The 17,051-nt window shown below is 37.5% G+C and overlaps 1 protein-coding gene across 1 annotated transcript in view; it reads right to left on the bottom strand.

Annotated features, from left to right (window-relative positions):
- Positions 1-17,051, bottom strand: part of URB1 (URB1 ribosome biogenesis homolog) — a 100,153-nt gene that overhangs the window by 78,858 nt on the left and 4,244 nt on the right. The window contains exons 3-7 of the mRNA XM_072615084.1: positions 16,669-16,820; positions 14,927-15,059; positions 2,898-2,994; positions 1,811-1,896; positions 761-886 (exon numbers count right to left, since the gene is read on the bottom strand). Of these exons, the coding sequence (XP_072471185.1) occupies positions 761-886; positions 1,811-1,896; positions 2,898-2,994; positions 14,927-15,059; positions 16,669-16,820 (594 nt within the window). The remainder of the gene's footprint in view (positions 1-760; positions 887-1,810; positions 1,897-2,897; positions 2,995-14,926; positions 15,060-16,668; positions 16,821-17,051) is intronic.

Below are 17,051 nucleotides of genomic sequence, written 5' to 3'. Positions count from 1 at the left end.
CCACATTCCTCATGCTGTGAAAGAAGGAAGAGAACAAAAGGGAAAAACCCACAACAAGTGAAGATAGCAGGCTTCAGTCGACGTCAGACTCTACCATTCCCTTCTCTGGACACGGACAGCATTTTCCATCCAGGTTTTTGGAACAACCAAGTATTTTTAAAAGAGGACACATGCAAGTCATTATTGTAAAGAGAAAATAAGATGACTGAAAATCATAAGATTTAAATTAAAAGTTCTACAAAATAACATGAAACCTAAAACTTTCACTTCTTTGGCTATGTTTAACTTCAAGAACATATGAGAAAAGTAAAAATTAACAAAATATTATATGCCATTAGTCAATTTAAGTATAGAAATGTTAACAATCCTACCAATAAACGATAAGATAATAAACTGCATTCCTACAAGTTGAGAAGTTAGAAGTAGGGAGTAAGTAAGCTCCAAAAAGGTGGATGAAAATCCGTCATATTAGAAAAGAACAGAGTGAGAGAAAAGGGAGCGGACTAAGCTTCAAGTAATTCTATAAGACTAAAATGCACTGGCAAGTCATTCTAGGGCAAGAATGAAATTATTTGTCCAAAGGAAGGCTACTTCTGCAGTCCTGTTAGTCCTATTACTATTCAAAGGAAATTAACATAACATACAAAAGCCATAAGAAATTTATTACATGCTGGAATTTTTTAGGTGAAGTAATACTCAGTTCTGTTTTCCAGAACATAAAGATAACACTACCATTTTAATTCCAAAATTACTACTGTACCTTGACATTTTCTGTGCTGACATCGGCAATTCCATTCCAACGATAGAGAGAAGCCACATTATTTAACAAATACGCAGTAAAGAAACGAACTTTCTGAGTCTTTGTGACACCAATATTGTGAACCACCTGAGAGCAATAAAACAAAATATACAAAGTATGTGAAATTTTATATATATATATTTTAAATAGTTATTAAATATTTTTAAAAGGCACAATATTTAAGTGTTCAAACTGCTATTTTTGTCAGACACACTATGTCCATTTTATTATAAAATCAAAGCATGATTATATAATTTAGAACTCATAGGGACTACTGGGGTTTTTTTCCCCTTTTAACTCAACTATCACCAATAATTATGCCCCACTGGTAAGGACACAAAGGACATGCATGCCAGGGTTAGAACTTTTACAGCCCTGTACCCCAGAATTTGTACATGAACAAAACCAAGTTCTCACTCAGAACTATAATGTAGACCAGTGGTTCTCAAAGTATAGCCCCACGATATCAAAACTTTTCTCATGACAATACTGAGATGTTTTTCAGTCATTTTTCAGTCTGACTCTTCATGACCCCATTTGGGGTTTTCTAGGCAAAGATACTGGAGTGGTTTGCCGTTTCCTTTTCCAGCTCACCTTCTACAGACGAGGAAGCTGAGGCAAACAGGGTTAACTGACCTGTCCAGAGTCACTCAGCTGTTAAGTGTCTGAGGTCAGATTTGCATTGAGAAAGAGGAGTCTTCCTGACTCCAGGTGTGGCGCTCTACCCACTGCTCCACCTGGCTGTCCCACTGCAAAGCTACTTATATTCATATAAACGACATAAACAAGTTCTTTGAGGTGCTCAAATTCTATGAGTATAAAGGGGTTCAGAGACACCCCCAATGAAAGAAAAAGAAAAAAGTTTGAGAACGACTCTTAAGGACAAACTAAAAATTCACGAATGAGGTCATCAGTGAAGTTATATTCTACAGAACGTTGACAATTTCATCACTCAGGAAAACACAACATTGCTTTCTTCACTTGGAAAACATTTTCTCTATTAAGATATACCTTGGTCTTCAAGGTGGACAACAAAAGATCGATAGTAGAAATTCTGTCTTCCTTCAAGCCTGTGCTAAAAATGACAGGAAGGAATTCTGAAAATAAAATTTTCAAAGGTTAAACTCAATTTAAAGACTGTCTGAAATAAGGAAAGCTAAAAAACGATTTTTTTTCTGGTACAGTGATGATCTAGACAAAAGCATTCAAGAAAACAGGAACAGACAACCAGGACAAACAAGGCAACGTCTCTTCTTAAAGAAAAAATTATATTTTGCTGGATTTGGGTGTGGGGGAAAAAACTGTGCTTGAGCTTCACAGAGGAGCCTCTTGTTAGGAGCACAACACCAGTGCCCTCCTTTCACACTCCCTCAGGTTTAACAGCTCTCTGACCCACAAATCACCATCACAATCCAACTCCACCTCAAGGCTTCTCTTGCCCTGCAACTTAGCTCTGGTTCCTGGTGGAGGACGGGGAAGACTAGAGACAGAAACAAGCTGGAACCTGACAACGGGCCACCTGCTGCTCGGGCAGGTGAAGCCTGTCTGTGAGACAGAGAAAGCACAGGGCTACCACCAGGCTAAAACCTCCAGGTCAGGATAAAGGGAATGAGTCTCACATGGATTAAGTTGTGCTTATTCTTAAATGAAGGGAACCATAGTATCCAGCTCACACAAAGCAGGTTTTTAAAAGGTTTATTTCTAGTTCTAATAAGCAGCGCAATCACCTAAATAGTACACCATTGAAGAACGGCCCAATAAAGTGAGTTTCAGTTTTTTAAACACCAGCACTAAGAAAGGGTGTGCATTCAGTGCTCGTGAAACTTGTGAAAGCCACAGAGACACCTGTGCTTCCAACCTCTGAAAGGGATTTGTTTACTCTTTGTTAGGTCATCTCTCGGCATTCCAGATGCTGAAGCTGTGACACCACTGCATCTTTGGCAAACACTATTAACTAAAGCTTCAATACATACTTTCCCCTATTCTTTTAGAAATAGGAGCTAGTAATCCTAGTTTCTTTTTTCTACCCAAAACTATTCAAATTCGTTTCCTCTCCCCATAAAGTATTGACATCCTTCCCTCAGAAACAGGTAAATACCTTTCAATTCCAACACTCGTGCTATGGTATTATCATCACCAGCAATTAAGAAGGAAAGGGCAAACTGGATATATGCCAATCGCACATCTGGTAGCCCCTATTGGAAAAGGAAAGAGATGTCACATACATAAATACATGGATACAATTGAACATGTTGATAATACTCCCTCCAAAAACATAGTCACAATACCTCCAGGTTTTCATATATCGATTGCTACAGCTAAAAAAAAGTCATTACCAGAGGGTGAAACTTTTGGTGCTAAGTCAAACTTAGCTGTCAAACTTAGTTGGGCTAGATCCTCAGGGCTCAACTGGAGATCCATGGTTAGGATTTTACCAAAAGCTTTTCTGGTTTAGGACCTGTCACAATTTGTGCTCCACTGATCCTGGATCCATGGCATTAGAGAAGCCTTTAGCAAAGGCCATGTACACACATGCACACACACATACATACATACATACACACACACACACACATCATGAGTACAACAAATACTAGTAGATTTTCATGTCCTAAATATTATCACGTCTCTGAAAAGATTGAGAGCTAATGTGTGTTACATACATACACATGAATAAATAGCATGTGTGATAAAAGAAGCTATAGCATTTAATCAGTCAAATTTAGCATCTAAATCTTCAACAAGGAGACACCAGGCATTTGTGAGGACGCAATAATGTTCAGGTACATAGGCAATATTAAACTATCTAGCAAGCAGTCATCCAGTACAGGTTGCAGGAAGAAGAGAACGGTAGCAGTGATGGGTTATTCTGACTCAGGGACGTTGAAACTTTTTGGCACTGTCTGTTGTCCTTCTAGGACAAGTATTCAAGACTTACCAGAGAACTCAACAAAACAGATGACAACCACCCACCTCTGGTGATTCTTGTGGGCACAAATAACACTGTCAAAAGAAAACTCCAAAATATTGCCAATGATGATAAAGTCTTGGCCAAGAAATTAAAGATATGAACACACAGGAAACTTATTAACATACATTTTGAAAAGAAATATAGAGAAGATTAAAACCGGGCAGGTTACAGGCCACGAATATGAGAATAGTTTCGTGAAAACAGAATCAGGAATGCTAAAGGACAACAATGTATTTGCTGGAAGAGAAAGAAGATAAAGACAGGTTTTGCTTGGGGTGAATGGGACAGCGATAAAGGACAAGAGGAAGGCAGAGCTTATCTACTCTTCACTGATACTTGTATTTTGTCTACCACGGAGAAAGACCACTGCACGGAGAATCACAGAACAGAAGTGACTCACAGGGAATAGAGACCTAAGTAAATAAAGAGACAATGAGAACATCGAGCTGCTTTTGATGAATTCAAGTCACCGAGCCCAGGTGTATTAGATTCATGGGCACTGGAAGGAAGTGACAGATGTGTCTGCTGAACCACTAACAGTGAAAACTGAAAAATCATGGAAAATGGGAGAAGTACCACAAGAATAAAGATGGGCAAGTAAGGGGAAAGAAAAGCTGGTAAGGGAGTCAGATAACTGGTGAGGAAGAGATTACAGGGGAACCTGTGCTCACACTGAGTACATGATAGAGAGGAACATTAACTCATAATGGAGCATAAGGGAGCAAGGTCCCTATTCAGTGATAGGGCCAAGAGGATCATTAATACTTGTGGCCACAGAAGAACAGAGGACCTGGTCATAGTTCCAGGGCCAAGAGGAGCAATAGCTCTGGCAACTGCAGTGGGGCAGGGGGCCTTCCTGATTGAAGATTGGAGTGCAGAACACCAGAGCAGTGACTGTACCTCTCCCTAGATTATACCACCTTGAAAATATTAAAAACCAGAAGAACTCCAGAACTAGCTCTGAAAACAGCAGCATGAAAAAGCCCGATGTTTGGAACAGTGCCTCCCCATCACAAGGTGAGCAGAATCCAATCTGGATATAAGGTTCAAAGTCAGGAAATAGGCTAAGAAAATGTGCAAACAAAAAGAAGTTGGCCATATGGTGGCAGGGAAGACCAAGAAACAAACACATAAGAAAATAACATGAGATGTCTACCATGGAAGAAAAAAATGCTGCTTGGACCAAAACACAACAAGAACTCCTAGAAGAGTTAAAGAGATAAAAGTCATAGGGGAAAAACTGCAAAAAGAAACAAGAGTAATGCAAAAAAATTATATAAAGAAAATTAATAGCTTAGTAAAAATAAGCACAAAAAAATCTGAAGAAAATAACACCTTAAAAAACAGAGCTAGCCTAATAGTAAAAGAGGCAAAAAATTCACTGAAGAACTCCCTAAAAGGTAGAATTGGTCAAATGGAAAAAGAAATACAAAAGCTCACTAAGGAATATAATCCCCTAAAAATCAGAACTGGGCATGTGGGAAAAAATGACTCCATGAGACATCAAGAAACAACAAAACAAAGTCAAAAGAATGAAAAAATAGAAGAAAATGTGAAATGTCTCTTTGGAAAAAACTGACCTGGAAAATACATTGAGGAAAGATAATTTGAGAATTTCTGGACTACCTGAAAGCCATGAGCAAAGAAAGAGCATAGACATTATATTTCAAAACATTATCAAGGAAAAGTGCTCTGATATCTCATATCCAGAAGGTAAACTAGAAATTGACAGAATCTGCCAATTACCTCCTTTTGAAAGAGATCTCAAAGTGACAACTCTCAGAAACATTATAGGCATTTTCCAAGGCTCACAGGTCAAAGAGAAAATACTGCAAGCATCCAGAAAGAAACAATTTAAATATCATGGAACCACAGGATCACACAAGATTTAGGACATTAATGGAGCAGAGGGCTTGTAATATGACATTCCAGAAGGCAAAGGAGTTAGAATACAACCAAGAATAACCTATCCAACAAAACTGAGTATAATCCTTCAGGGGAAAAAAATGGACATTTAACAAAATAAAGGACTTTCAAGTATTCCTGATGAAAAGGCCAGAGCCAAATAGAAAATCTGACATCCAAACAGAAGACTAAAGAGAAGCATAAAAAGGTAAACATGAAAGAGAAATCTGAAGGGATTTAATATGATTAAACTATTTACACTCCTATATGGAAAGATGATGCTTGGAACTCTTGAGAACTTTATCATCATTAGGACAGTTCAAAGGAGTTTACACAGACAGAGGGCACAGATGTGAGTCGATAATGTTGGAATGATCTTCAAAAAAATTAAAGGGTGAGAAAGAGGGATGAAGGGGGAAGGAAGAGAGAGAATGGGGAAAATTTTATCACATAAAAGAGGAAGAATTTTTGCATTAGAAGGGAAAATGAGACGGCTGAAGGCAATACTTTACCTCACTCTCATCAGAACTGGTTCAAAGAAAGAATACAAATACACACATACATACACAAAAACATGGGTCCATGTACACGTACACACACACACACACACACACACACACACACACAGTAGCATTTAGAAATGTAACTTAACCAATGGGGAAAAAGGAGGGGAAGGGGATAAGAGACATGAGGGGGAATGGGGTAACAAAGGGAAGGGTTCACTAAGGGAGGCAGCGGTTAGAAGCAAAATAGATTTTTGAGGTGAGACAAGACAAAAAGAGACAGGAAGAAACAGAAGATGATGGATTGAAGGAAAACACACAGTAATCATAACTGTGAATGTGAATGGGATGAGTTCATTCATAAAATGGAAGTGGATAGAATGGATTAGAAACCAAAATCCAACAATATGTTGTTAATAAGAGACACACTTAAAACAGAAACACACACATAGAATTAAAATAAAGAACTGTAACAGAATACACTTCAGCTGAAGTAAAAAAAGGCAGGGATAGCAACTTATCTTAGAAAGAAAAGAAAAAGCAAAAAATAGATCTATTTAAGAGATAATCAGAGAAACTTCATTTTGCTAAAAAGTACCATAGACAATGAAGCAATAAAATTTTTTACTTCAAGTTTCTCTGATAAATGGTCAAAAGATATAAACAAGCAATTTTTGGAAGAAGAAATCAAAGCTATTTATCATCATATGCTCTAAATCACTATTGATTAGAGAAAGGGAAATTAAAACAACTTTGAAGAACCACTTCATGCTTATTAGAAATGACAAAAGCTGGAGGGGATGAGGGAAAAACAGGTACACTAATGAACCATTGATGGAGTAGTGAACTGGTCCAACTATTCTGGAGAACAATCTGGAACTAGGTCCAAAGGGCTTTAAAACTGTGCATACCTTGTGATCTAGCATTACCATTACTAGATCTGTATCCCAAAGAGATAAAAGGAAAAGGAACTATATGTACAAAAATACTTATAGCAGCTCTTTCTGTGGTGGCAAAAACATTGGAAATTGAGGGGATACTCATCAACTGGGAATGACTGAACAAGCTGTGGTACATAATTGTGATGGAGTACTACTGTGCTGTGGGAAATAATGAGAGGGGTGGTTTCAGAATAAAACACAGAAAGACTTATATGAACTGATGAAAAGTGAAGGGAGATCGCTGTATATAGTAACAGTTATTGTGTAATGATGGTCAACTGAGAATGAGTTGGCTGCTATGATCAATACAATAATTCAAGAAAATTCCAAAGAACTCATGATGAAAAATGCTATCCACCTCCAGAAAGAGAACTGATGAACTCTGAGTGCAAACTGAAGTGTAATTTTCTCTTTATTTTTCTTGTTTTTTAAAAAAATACAGTTAATATGGAAACATACGTTGAATGATTTCACATGTATAACTGATATACTGTTTGCCTTCTCGGTGAGTTCAGGAGGAGATGAGATGGAAGAAGAGAATTTGGAACTCAAAATTTAAAAAGAAAGGTATTAAAAATAAATGATAAATTTTTTAAAAATTTAAAATGCAATTGGAAAATGATTGATAAATAAAAATACAATACAACATAGCTATTCATGGTTTTCTAATTCAATATGCTGTTTCTATTTGAGTTTGGCACTGTGTGGTGGAGGACATGGGTCTTCTACTCAAGTCTTCTGTGGATACTCAGACTTGGGGTTGTTCACCTGTGGTCCCTTGCTCTTCCAGTCCTACATGCAATGAATGTTACATTGGAAAAGGTGTTGGATTCAGTCATGAGACCTGGATTAGAAGCCTACCTTTGCCAATGACTACATATGACATGGACAAATCATTTGAAGAATACATAGAATACATATAAGGTGGTTTAGGTTTTGTCTTTGGCTTAGGGTTTGGTTTTTTTTTGTTTTTGGAGACAAGACTGCCCTATCTTGCCCAGACTAGCTGCCGCTCATGAATCCATCTCACTGTTGATTGGCATGAAAGTTTTGAAATTCTGTGTGTTTGACCCAAGCTGGTTTACTCTTCCTTAATTAAGCAGCCTGGTGGCCCCCACTCCCAGGGGCTTACCATACATTTGCCAGATAGTGCAAGCAGAGGATCGGCATTAGCCCTAAAACTGCAGCTCAGAACTTGCAAACTCAAACAATCCACCATTCTCAGAATCCCAAAGAGCAGGGATTACCAGCATACACCACCATACCTAGCCTTCTAAAGATTTTCTTCCAGATCCAATCTTTGGTCCTATGAGACCATGCCCACTCTGCTGAGTTCAATAACTGATAATCCTCAGCACTGTGATGTCAGTGAAATTGTAGCTGAAAAAAAATGGACACTTTCTCCTTGTGATATGTCTCGCTTTTTTTCTAATCTTCTTACTCATTTTTCCTCTTTCTTGCTTAATTTCAGTCCTCTTAAGAAATAAACAATTTAAAACAGGACCCCATGTACCCTTCTTTTTCAACAGCTCTCCTCAAATTTTTGAAGGCAGCAAAACCACTTCAATGGGGCAAAAGACTTCTGGCATCATACTATGCCACCTGCCACTGGAAAATATTCTCAACAGAATGGGAAAACTGGCTCTGGTTTTGATAGTATAGTGAAGAGGAAATATTGTGTTTTTATTAAGTATGATAAATAATCAATGTCAGGAAAAAGTACAGATTTTATCATATTAAACTTCAATAATAAATGAAAACAATCCGCCAATGAACAATGGCACCCAGGCCAGACTTCTGAGACACTGAAAACCTCTTGTATACATATTTTGAATAGAAAATAGAAGGATCCTAATGGGACTATTAAGGCAACCATATTAGCAAACTTTTTTGCTGAGGTATTCTTTCATAATTGTTATTGTTTTTAAATTTTCCCCCCTCATAATAACATCATAATACTGACTGAGCTGTTTGGCAGTTGAGGACTTCCAAAGAAGTATTTAAGGACTCTTTTAAGCAAGAGTTAAAAGGTCACAAAGTTGTGTCATTGGCGGTACTGGGCTGAAGATACCCGGTTTTTGAAATTCTATTCCAGTGCTTTTTCTACACCACAGGCAATTTTGAAGATCAGTGTCTACAAGGCATTACAAACAAAGTTCTTAAAGCCTGCTGAAGGAAAGGCTGGCCAATATCATGGCCCACAATTCTGAGCATAATAACACAGTAGCTACTGTGAAGCGTTAGGAAGAGAAAAAAAATTATAATTCCTTCTCTCTAAATTACTCATAGTCTACTTCATAACATAAGAAACTATATAGATCACATCTATATGGCTTTTTAAAGATACACAAAGCAGTTTCCTCAAAAAAGTCCTATAGGTAAGGATAGCAGTACCTACATTACCATTTTCAAAAATAAAGAAAGAGAGGTACAAAGGTGAGTGACTTACCCAGGGCCACAAAGCTAGTAAGTTTCTGAACTAGGTCTAGAGCTCAGGTCTCCTCACTCTAAGCCTTATAATACTATACAGGATGCCTCCTGATGATTCTAAAACATAGATATGTATATATGTATGTATGTATGTGTGTTTGTATATGTACACATGGGTTAAAAAAAATCCTCTTCACAAACACATGAGGAAGGAAGTGTGACTAGATAGCAACTCACCTGAAAAAGATTTGGGAGCTATAGCGGAATACAAACTAAATATCAATCAGCACTATTGTGTTATAACCCAAAGCTAATTGGGTTATATTAAAAAAGGCACAGCGTCCACAATTAGGGAGGATCTAGTTCTGCTGGCTGCTCTGACCAGAAGGAACTCTGGGAGTTCACTTTCCAGGAAGGACACTGATAAGCAAAAGAGCATCTAGACAAGGGGTGACTAGTTAAGGATCCTGCAATCAATCCACATAAATATTAACTGAAAGAACTGAGGATAGTTAATCTAGAAAAAAGAAGTCTCTGGTGATCACTGTCAAAAGTATTCAAACACCTATCACACAGAAGAAGAAACAGATTTATTCGCTTGACCCCATAAGGCAAAAGCTGGAGGACTGGATAGAAGTTGCAAAAAGCCAGATCTAGGCTTTCTAGAAGAAAAACAATCATAACCATTGAGACTATCGCAACAAAGAAGGGGCTGTCATCACCAGGGGTCTTCAAGGAAAGGCTTCAATGTTATAAAGAGGATGCTTTTTCAGAAAATGGTTTGAAATGAGAAATGCTGAGCTCAGTGTTGCTGGAGAAATGCCTAAAACTGAGATGATTCTCCTTACTACAAATTCACATTACATAATTAGCTAGGCAAATGTTGCTGTTGAGTAATCCTACTATATCCTTAACAACTCTATCACATTCCCTTCAATGACCAAGTTTGCTTTAAAAGAAAAGATTTTTTTTTTTTCAATTAATGAGTCTTTGTTTTTTCCCCTCTCCTTGTGGGTACAAGTAAAATAAATCTTATCTCTCTTCCACATGACAGACTTTTCTTTAGATACTTGAAGATAGCTATCATGTTCCCCTAAAGCAGAGTTCTTAACCTGTTTCATGTCATGGATACCTTTGGTGAATAATATTTTCAAAAGAATAAAATAAAATTCATTGGATTACATAAGAAACCAATTAGAATACAATTATCAACATATACTTTAAGAACCCCCACCCTAAAGTCTTCTCTTTGCCAAGCTAAACATCCCCAATTCCTTCTACAGTCTTCGTGTGGCATGATCATAATATTCTTCAATATTGTGTTCATCTTACCCTGGATGCCTGCTCTACTACGGATATTGTCTGAAAAGGTCTAGGGACTCTCATATCCCTAATGCTGGTGACTAAATCCTCTCTTAATGGAGACTAATATGGCATTAACTTCTTCAGTGCTGTAACACACTGCTAATTCACAATGAGTTTTCAAATATACTAAAATACCTACACTTTTTTTCAAAAGTACTCTTTAAAAACACTTTCATCTTGTAGCTGTGGTCAATCTTTCACTCAATTAAAGAATTATTTCTATGGGCCACTAAAATTATTTTTTATAACTTTTTTTTGGAGGCAATTGGGGGTAAGTGACTTTCCCAGTCTCATAAGTGTCTGAGGCTACATTTGAACTCAGGTCTTCCTGACTCCAGGGCTAGTGCTCTCTATCCACTAGCATATATCCACTTGCCCTAAAATTATTTCTTAGAGAATTCTCATTTTTAATCTTTCTCTTTCCAACTCTCTTCATTCTCCTTCTCCACATTAGAAATAATTTAAATACCTCTGAGTCTCAATTTCCTCATGTACAAAATGAAGGGGCTGGCCTAGTTGATCTTTAAAGCACCCTTCTACTTCTAAATCTTATGATATATGGGTAATACAATACAATAATATTTGAAAATTTTTAAATCTAAGAGAAATTTGCTACAAAAAATAAAGCAATATTCAGTTAAATAGACTACCAATAGTTTCTTCTAGTTCAAATGACATGGTTTTAAAATAAAATCTGTTGTAAATCTTCACCTGCTTTTAATGCTCACTAAGGAGAGGGCTTACTTGAAGCTGTCAGAGCACCTGGAAGATGGCAGAAGAAGCCGATTTGGCAAAAGAAAAGAAGCACTTAAAGAACCTGTTGCTAAGACATATGCCTGATGGATATTCTCACTAAATAATAAAAATGTTCAATTTCACGTTTTCTATTTAAGAACAGAAATTCCACGGGGGACTGGGGAGGAACAGAGCCATCTGGAATAGTTTTAGAGCCTTCTTATAAACCCATCATTCACACTTCCAACTCCCGTGGGCAGAACCCATCAACTCCAGTGATAACAACAGCTGCAAACATGAAACATAAGCCTGCACACACTGAACAATCATGAAAACCTTCTCTGAAGTTATGACTTCCAAGGGTTTCATTCTACCCAGGTTTAGATATATTAATAGGACTGGTTTCCACAGGGAAGAAAAACTGCTCTAAATATTAACTAGCTTACTTCAGGAAAAGAAATCATTTCTTCCCCCTAAGTGAATGATCACTCCCCATCACATGCCATACCACAGCAAGTTCTCTGAGCTGGAAGAGTACTACCAGGGCCAGTGATTTTCTGTGGAGATTTGCTTCCAAATTTGCCTTTCCTATAAAGGAACCCTTGGCCTTTACAGTCATTTCATTGCAAAGAAAGCTTAAAATATTTTGATTAATGTTTAGCCAAGATCAACTACCACCCTCACCTCTGATACTGAGAGTGATAACACTATAAAGCAATAACAAGGATAAACCAATACTCACAAAGGAAAACAATGGAATTAAAAATATGTCATCTGTAAATAAAGCTATTTGAAAAGACTAGAAAAAAGAGCGGAGATGAAGAACCAATAGAGCCCATAATCCCTCCAACAAAAATTTAAGAGCACCAGGCCAAGTAGTGATGGAAGAAATCCAAGAAGAAACCACAGTAGGTCATTTTTCCAGGACAAGATCATAAAATCAACTCGCAGGCAAGTGATCAAGGCAAGAACTGTGGAATAAGGGTAGGCCAGCAGGATCCCAGATTCAACTCCCAGGTTTAGACCAAGGCTGGGACTGTGGCTTTGAAGCTCTGACACATGAGTAGGATTCTGGTTTCAACTACCAGGCAAATAAAGACCAGGGGTAGACCAGCAGCTTAGTAGTCAAAGCAGGATCTTGGTTTCAACCCATGGGCACAGACCAGGGAGGGCTGGTAGCTTTGTGATATATAAGAGCTGTATCTAGGAGTCAGCCTGAAGATGAGTGACAAGGACAGGGCTGAGGGACCAAGGTGGGCCTACAGCTTTATCACTCTAAATATGAAGATCCTACCAGTTAACAGGGCCAGCATCTGTACCCTCAATTACCACCCAGGAACAAGTCTGTAAACGTGTTGCTTAGAATCAAAACCAAAGTCGAGAGACCAAAAAGTTCAGTCTAAGAAAGAAATGATCAGACTTTAAGGGCTACTAAAAGTTTGCATCTCGTTAGACTAAGTCACCGTGTGATCCTTGAAGAACACAGAACTCAATAACCACAGAACAAAGTGAAAGGACCCCAGAAAATACATAATACAAAGCCCTGACATTTCCTCCAGAAGTGAGAAGAGTATGGCTCTCAAAAAAAGTTCATATTCAGTAAATAAGGTTAGAATTGGTATATCTACATTTACATGTGTGTATATGTTATTAACACCACACATATACATAGAGGTGAAGAACAACTGTTTATAGTAATAGAAGCTTCTTTTTTGTCCAATATTAAAATTTAATAATGATGTGCTTAATATTTAATAATCCTAGGTGGGGTTCCAAGCTAATTAATAAGAAGTGTTTCAATTTTAGTAATTAATAAGGAAATATCCAAACACACCCTGGATAACCTTAGAATTCAAAATGGTAAGAATAAACATGGTAATGAGTGAAGCAGCAACCTGAGGACTGACTATCCCACATGAGGGTGGTCAACTCCTTATTTTGCCACATTATAAACTAAACGTTATAAATCTCTAAACCATAATTTGAGATACTAAGCTACTAATATGAAGCTAGCTTAACTCCTTGGATTCTAAGATCTGTCCCACAAGGTCCCTGATTATATATCCTTTATCCCTGATACCACTGGGCATCCTGACACCAGACCCAAACCTTCTTTTCCTTTTCCCCCTCACCTTCCCATCTAGGCTGTGTGTGTAGATGTTTTAAGTGGAATTATATATAAGCAAAGAGTACATAAATTCAGAAATAATATCTAAGGCCATGGAAATCTGAAGTGCATATGAAAGAATTAATCCATTCAGTTTTAGGACTCCATCCTAGGGCTGAGCTCTGACTGGTGGGAATATGGGAAATCTCATCCAAATCATTCTACACAGTCATCCTAAGACTACACTTCACACCAGGCTGCCAGAATCTGCCCAGAGAGTTGCATTTTTCCATCTGCTACGCACAGAACATCTGCCTCCCAATATGACTTCAAAATGAAGTTGCCTTTCTTTCCTTGAATACCTCCCTTCTGTCAACCTAGGATTGGCCAGGTTGGGCAGTATGGATAAAGTTCATTCATCCATTCTACAATTTCTGGCTTAATCCTGGTTAAGAGTGAGTTTTCGGTTTAACAAGCAATTCCTACAATATTTAAGCAATTTTCCTGATTCCAGACCAAGGAAGGAAGGGTAAAAGAGGAGCTCTAAACAAACAAACAAAATAACAAAACTTGTTTTAGAGTTTTTTTTGTTACCTGAAAAGGAAGGAACAATTCAACACAATTGACTCCCTTGGTAGCAACAATATCACAACCCTTTCCCCATGTAAGCTGGGCTACTTTTTTCTTAAAAGGTATAAAGATATTCCTCAAGACTTGGTTGCCTCAGAGGACTAAAGACTCAAACTGTTGATATCACTTCTTCACTGCCCGAGTACAAAGTGGCCCTGAGGAGCTGGAGAGGCTCTCAGATGTCTGGCTGGTGAACTGAGGTGGAAGATTTGCTCAGCTAAATCAATTCAAAGGATTCTCAATGACTATCCTTATTGACTATTCTCTGGATAAGACTAAGTAAATCTTCTTTTGTTCACTGCTGAATGACCCATGAGTGCCTCATTTTGTTTCAATATCAAACCTAAACTACCAAGAGACTAGCCTGAGTCAAATACAGTCCCAATCACCCCCAAAGTTCACAAAATACACCCTTTTCACATAACTACCACATCTTAGTTTGGAACACAGGAAAATCAAGAGAAAGGAAAGTAAACATTTTAAAAGAAAATATAGAAAATTCAAAAGCAATGTTAAAAGCATATGTTAAATGTTCTTTACCTTTGGACTTCTTATTTTCACCAAACCATACAACGAGTTTTTATTGAAATCAAAACGGCTATAGAAATCCCTGGCAGCATCTGGACCCTGCGCCACCATAGCTGACATGAGGTTCAAGCAGGTTTGACTCATTCTATGTGTACAATAAAAAAAAATATAAAGTTAATTCAAAATAGCAGAGGTACACGTGCTCTCAGAGTGAAAAGAACTCTTTTGAGTGCAAGGTATATTAATTTTGAAGCACTGTCAGCTAATCAGTCAGATAACAAGCATTTACTAAGCACCTACTATGTACCGGGCACTGTGCTAAATTCTTGGAATACAAAGAAAAGCAAAAATGTAGCCCCCGGGAAAGGCAGAAAGTGGGATTTTAGCTGAGACTTGAAGAAGACAAGGATGAGGAGGGAGGGAATTCCAGACACAGGGGACAGCCAGTATAACAGGATCGCAGATTACATGGAGAAGTGTGAGGTGTAAGAAACCTGGAAAGGTAGGAAGGTGCCAAGTTATAAAGAGTTTTAAATGCTAGAGGATCTTACATTTGATCCTGGAGAAGATGGAGAGTCACTGAAATTTACATGGTCAGACTTAAGCTTAAGGAAAATCATTTTGACAGCAGAATGAAAGATGGACTGGAATGAAGAGATCTAAAGCAAGAAGACCAACCAGAAGGCCATCGCAATGGTCCAGATGTTGAAGTGATAAGGGCATGAACCAGGGTAGCAGCAGTGTCAGAAGGAGAAATGGGAAAAAAAGGGAAGAAGAAAGGGAAAGGTGTGCATGGAGAGAGGTAAAATGGTACAATTGACAGACCAGTGTATTTCACACCTGCCTAGTTTCAAGTACTTGTTCAACGTACTAATTGTGTGACCTTAGCTAAGTCACTTCCCCTCCTCTGGGCCTACACTTCCTCATCTGTAAAATACTGTGGTTGGACCAGACCTCTAAGATTCCTTCCGGCTCTAAAATGCCTATAAATAGAAACTCCTGTTTTGGGGGAAACTGAGGGCAAAGGACATCAGATTATAATGATATACTGCCTTGAGACTTCAAGAATGGGTATATGCACCTTATGTAAATAATCATATGAGTTTACTTCTGTCTCTGGGAGACAAAAAGGAAAAATATCCATTGATAGCATACATTTCCATAAGAAGAAGATACTATACTGTAAAATAATAGTTACATGACTAGTAGTGTAGAATCTTAAACTGTAGGAGTGAGGAGAAACTTTAAAAATTCTTTAGTCTAATACTCATTTTGCAGATGAGGAAATAAAGGCCTAGAATGGTTGAATGACTTGTTTAAGGTCAGAAAGGGCAAGTAGGACACTTGAAACTCAAACCCAGGTCTTCTAAAACCAAGTTCCATGTCTTTCTACTCCCATACTGCTCCAATCTTTAACTTTATATGCTGCATACTTTAGTTCATTAGATAATGGTCTACTTCAGTAATGATTTCACATATATATATGTTTCCAGAACCAAGATATAAGCTTTTGTTTGTTGTACCACCAAAGTTCTTAAAATAATGGTAGACAAATAATAGGTGTTTGATAAGTATTTCTTGATTAACTGGAAAAAGAAAAAGGGGATGGGAAAACAGTACTCAGTGCAGCCAATTAAAATGACAAATAGATTTTTACTAGGAAAGTCTGAAGGCAAAAGGTCCTCATTAACACCAAAAACAAAAGTTAGAACAGCCCAGGTATTGGTTCTGTTAACATATGGCAAATGACTTACTTGTAGCTTGAAGCATTCAGTGATTCATAAATCAGCTTCATATGGCTATTCGTAACTTTCTTCATGATATTAGTTCCCACAACATGAAAATGAGAAAGATCACCTGCTGTTCGCAGTAATATGGCTTCTAAAGCTTTAAATATTAATATCCTCTGCAAAGACAAAAATTAAAGACTTTCATAAATTTCATTATTTCCTTTCTGAACCAAAAAAACCCCCATCCTGATTATTGCTGTTTCTTATTGTCTGGTATCTTAATAGTTAAAGATTCTTACACATACTCAAGATTTCAAATGGTTTACTAAGGATCCCAAAATCAAATTTTCAACTGTTTAGAATCCTGAAGAGACCAAAGTCAACTTGATTTATTTCTAAAATGTGTG

The sequence above is a fragment of the Notamacropus eugenii genome, chromosome 5, assembly GCF_028372415.1.
Source record: "Notamacropus eugenii isolate mMacEug1 chromosome 5, mMacEug1.pri_v2, whole genome shotgun sequence".
NCBI lineage: Eukaryota > Metazoa > Chordata > Mammalia > Diprotodontia > Macropodidae > Notamacropus > Notamacropus eugenii.
This window is presented reverse-complemented; position numbering and strand designations above follow the sequence as displayed.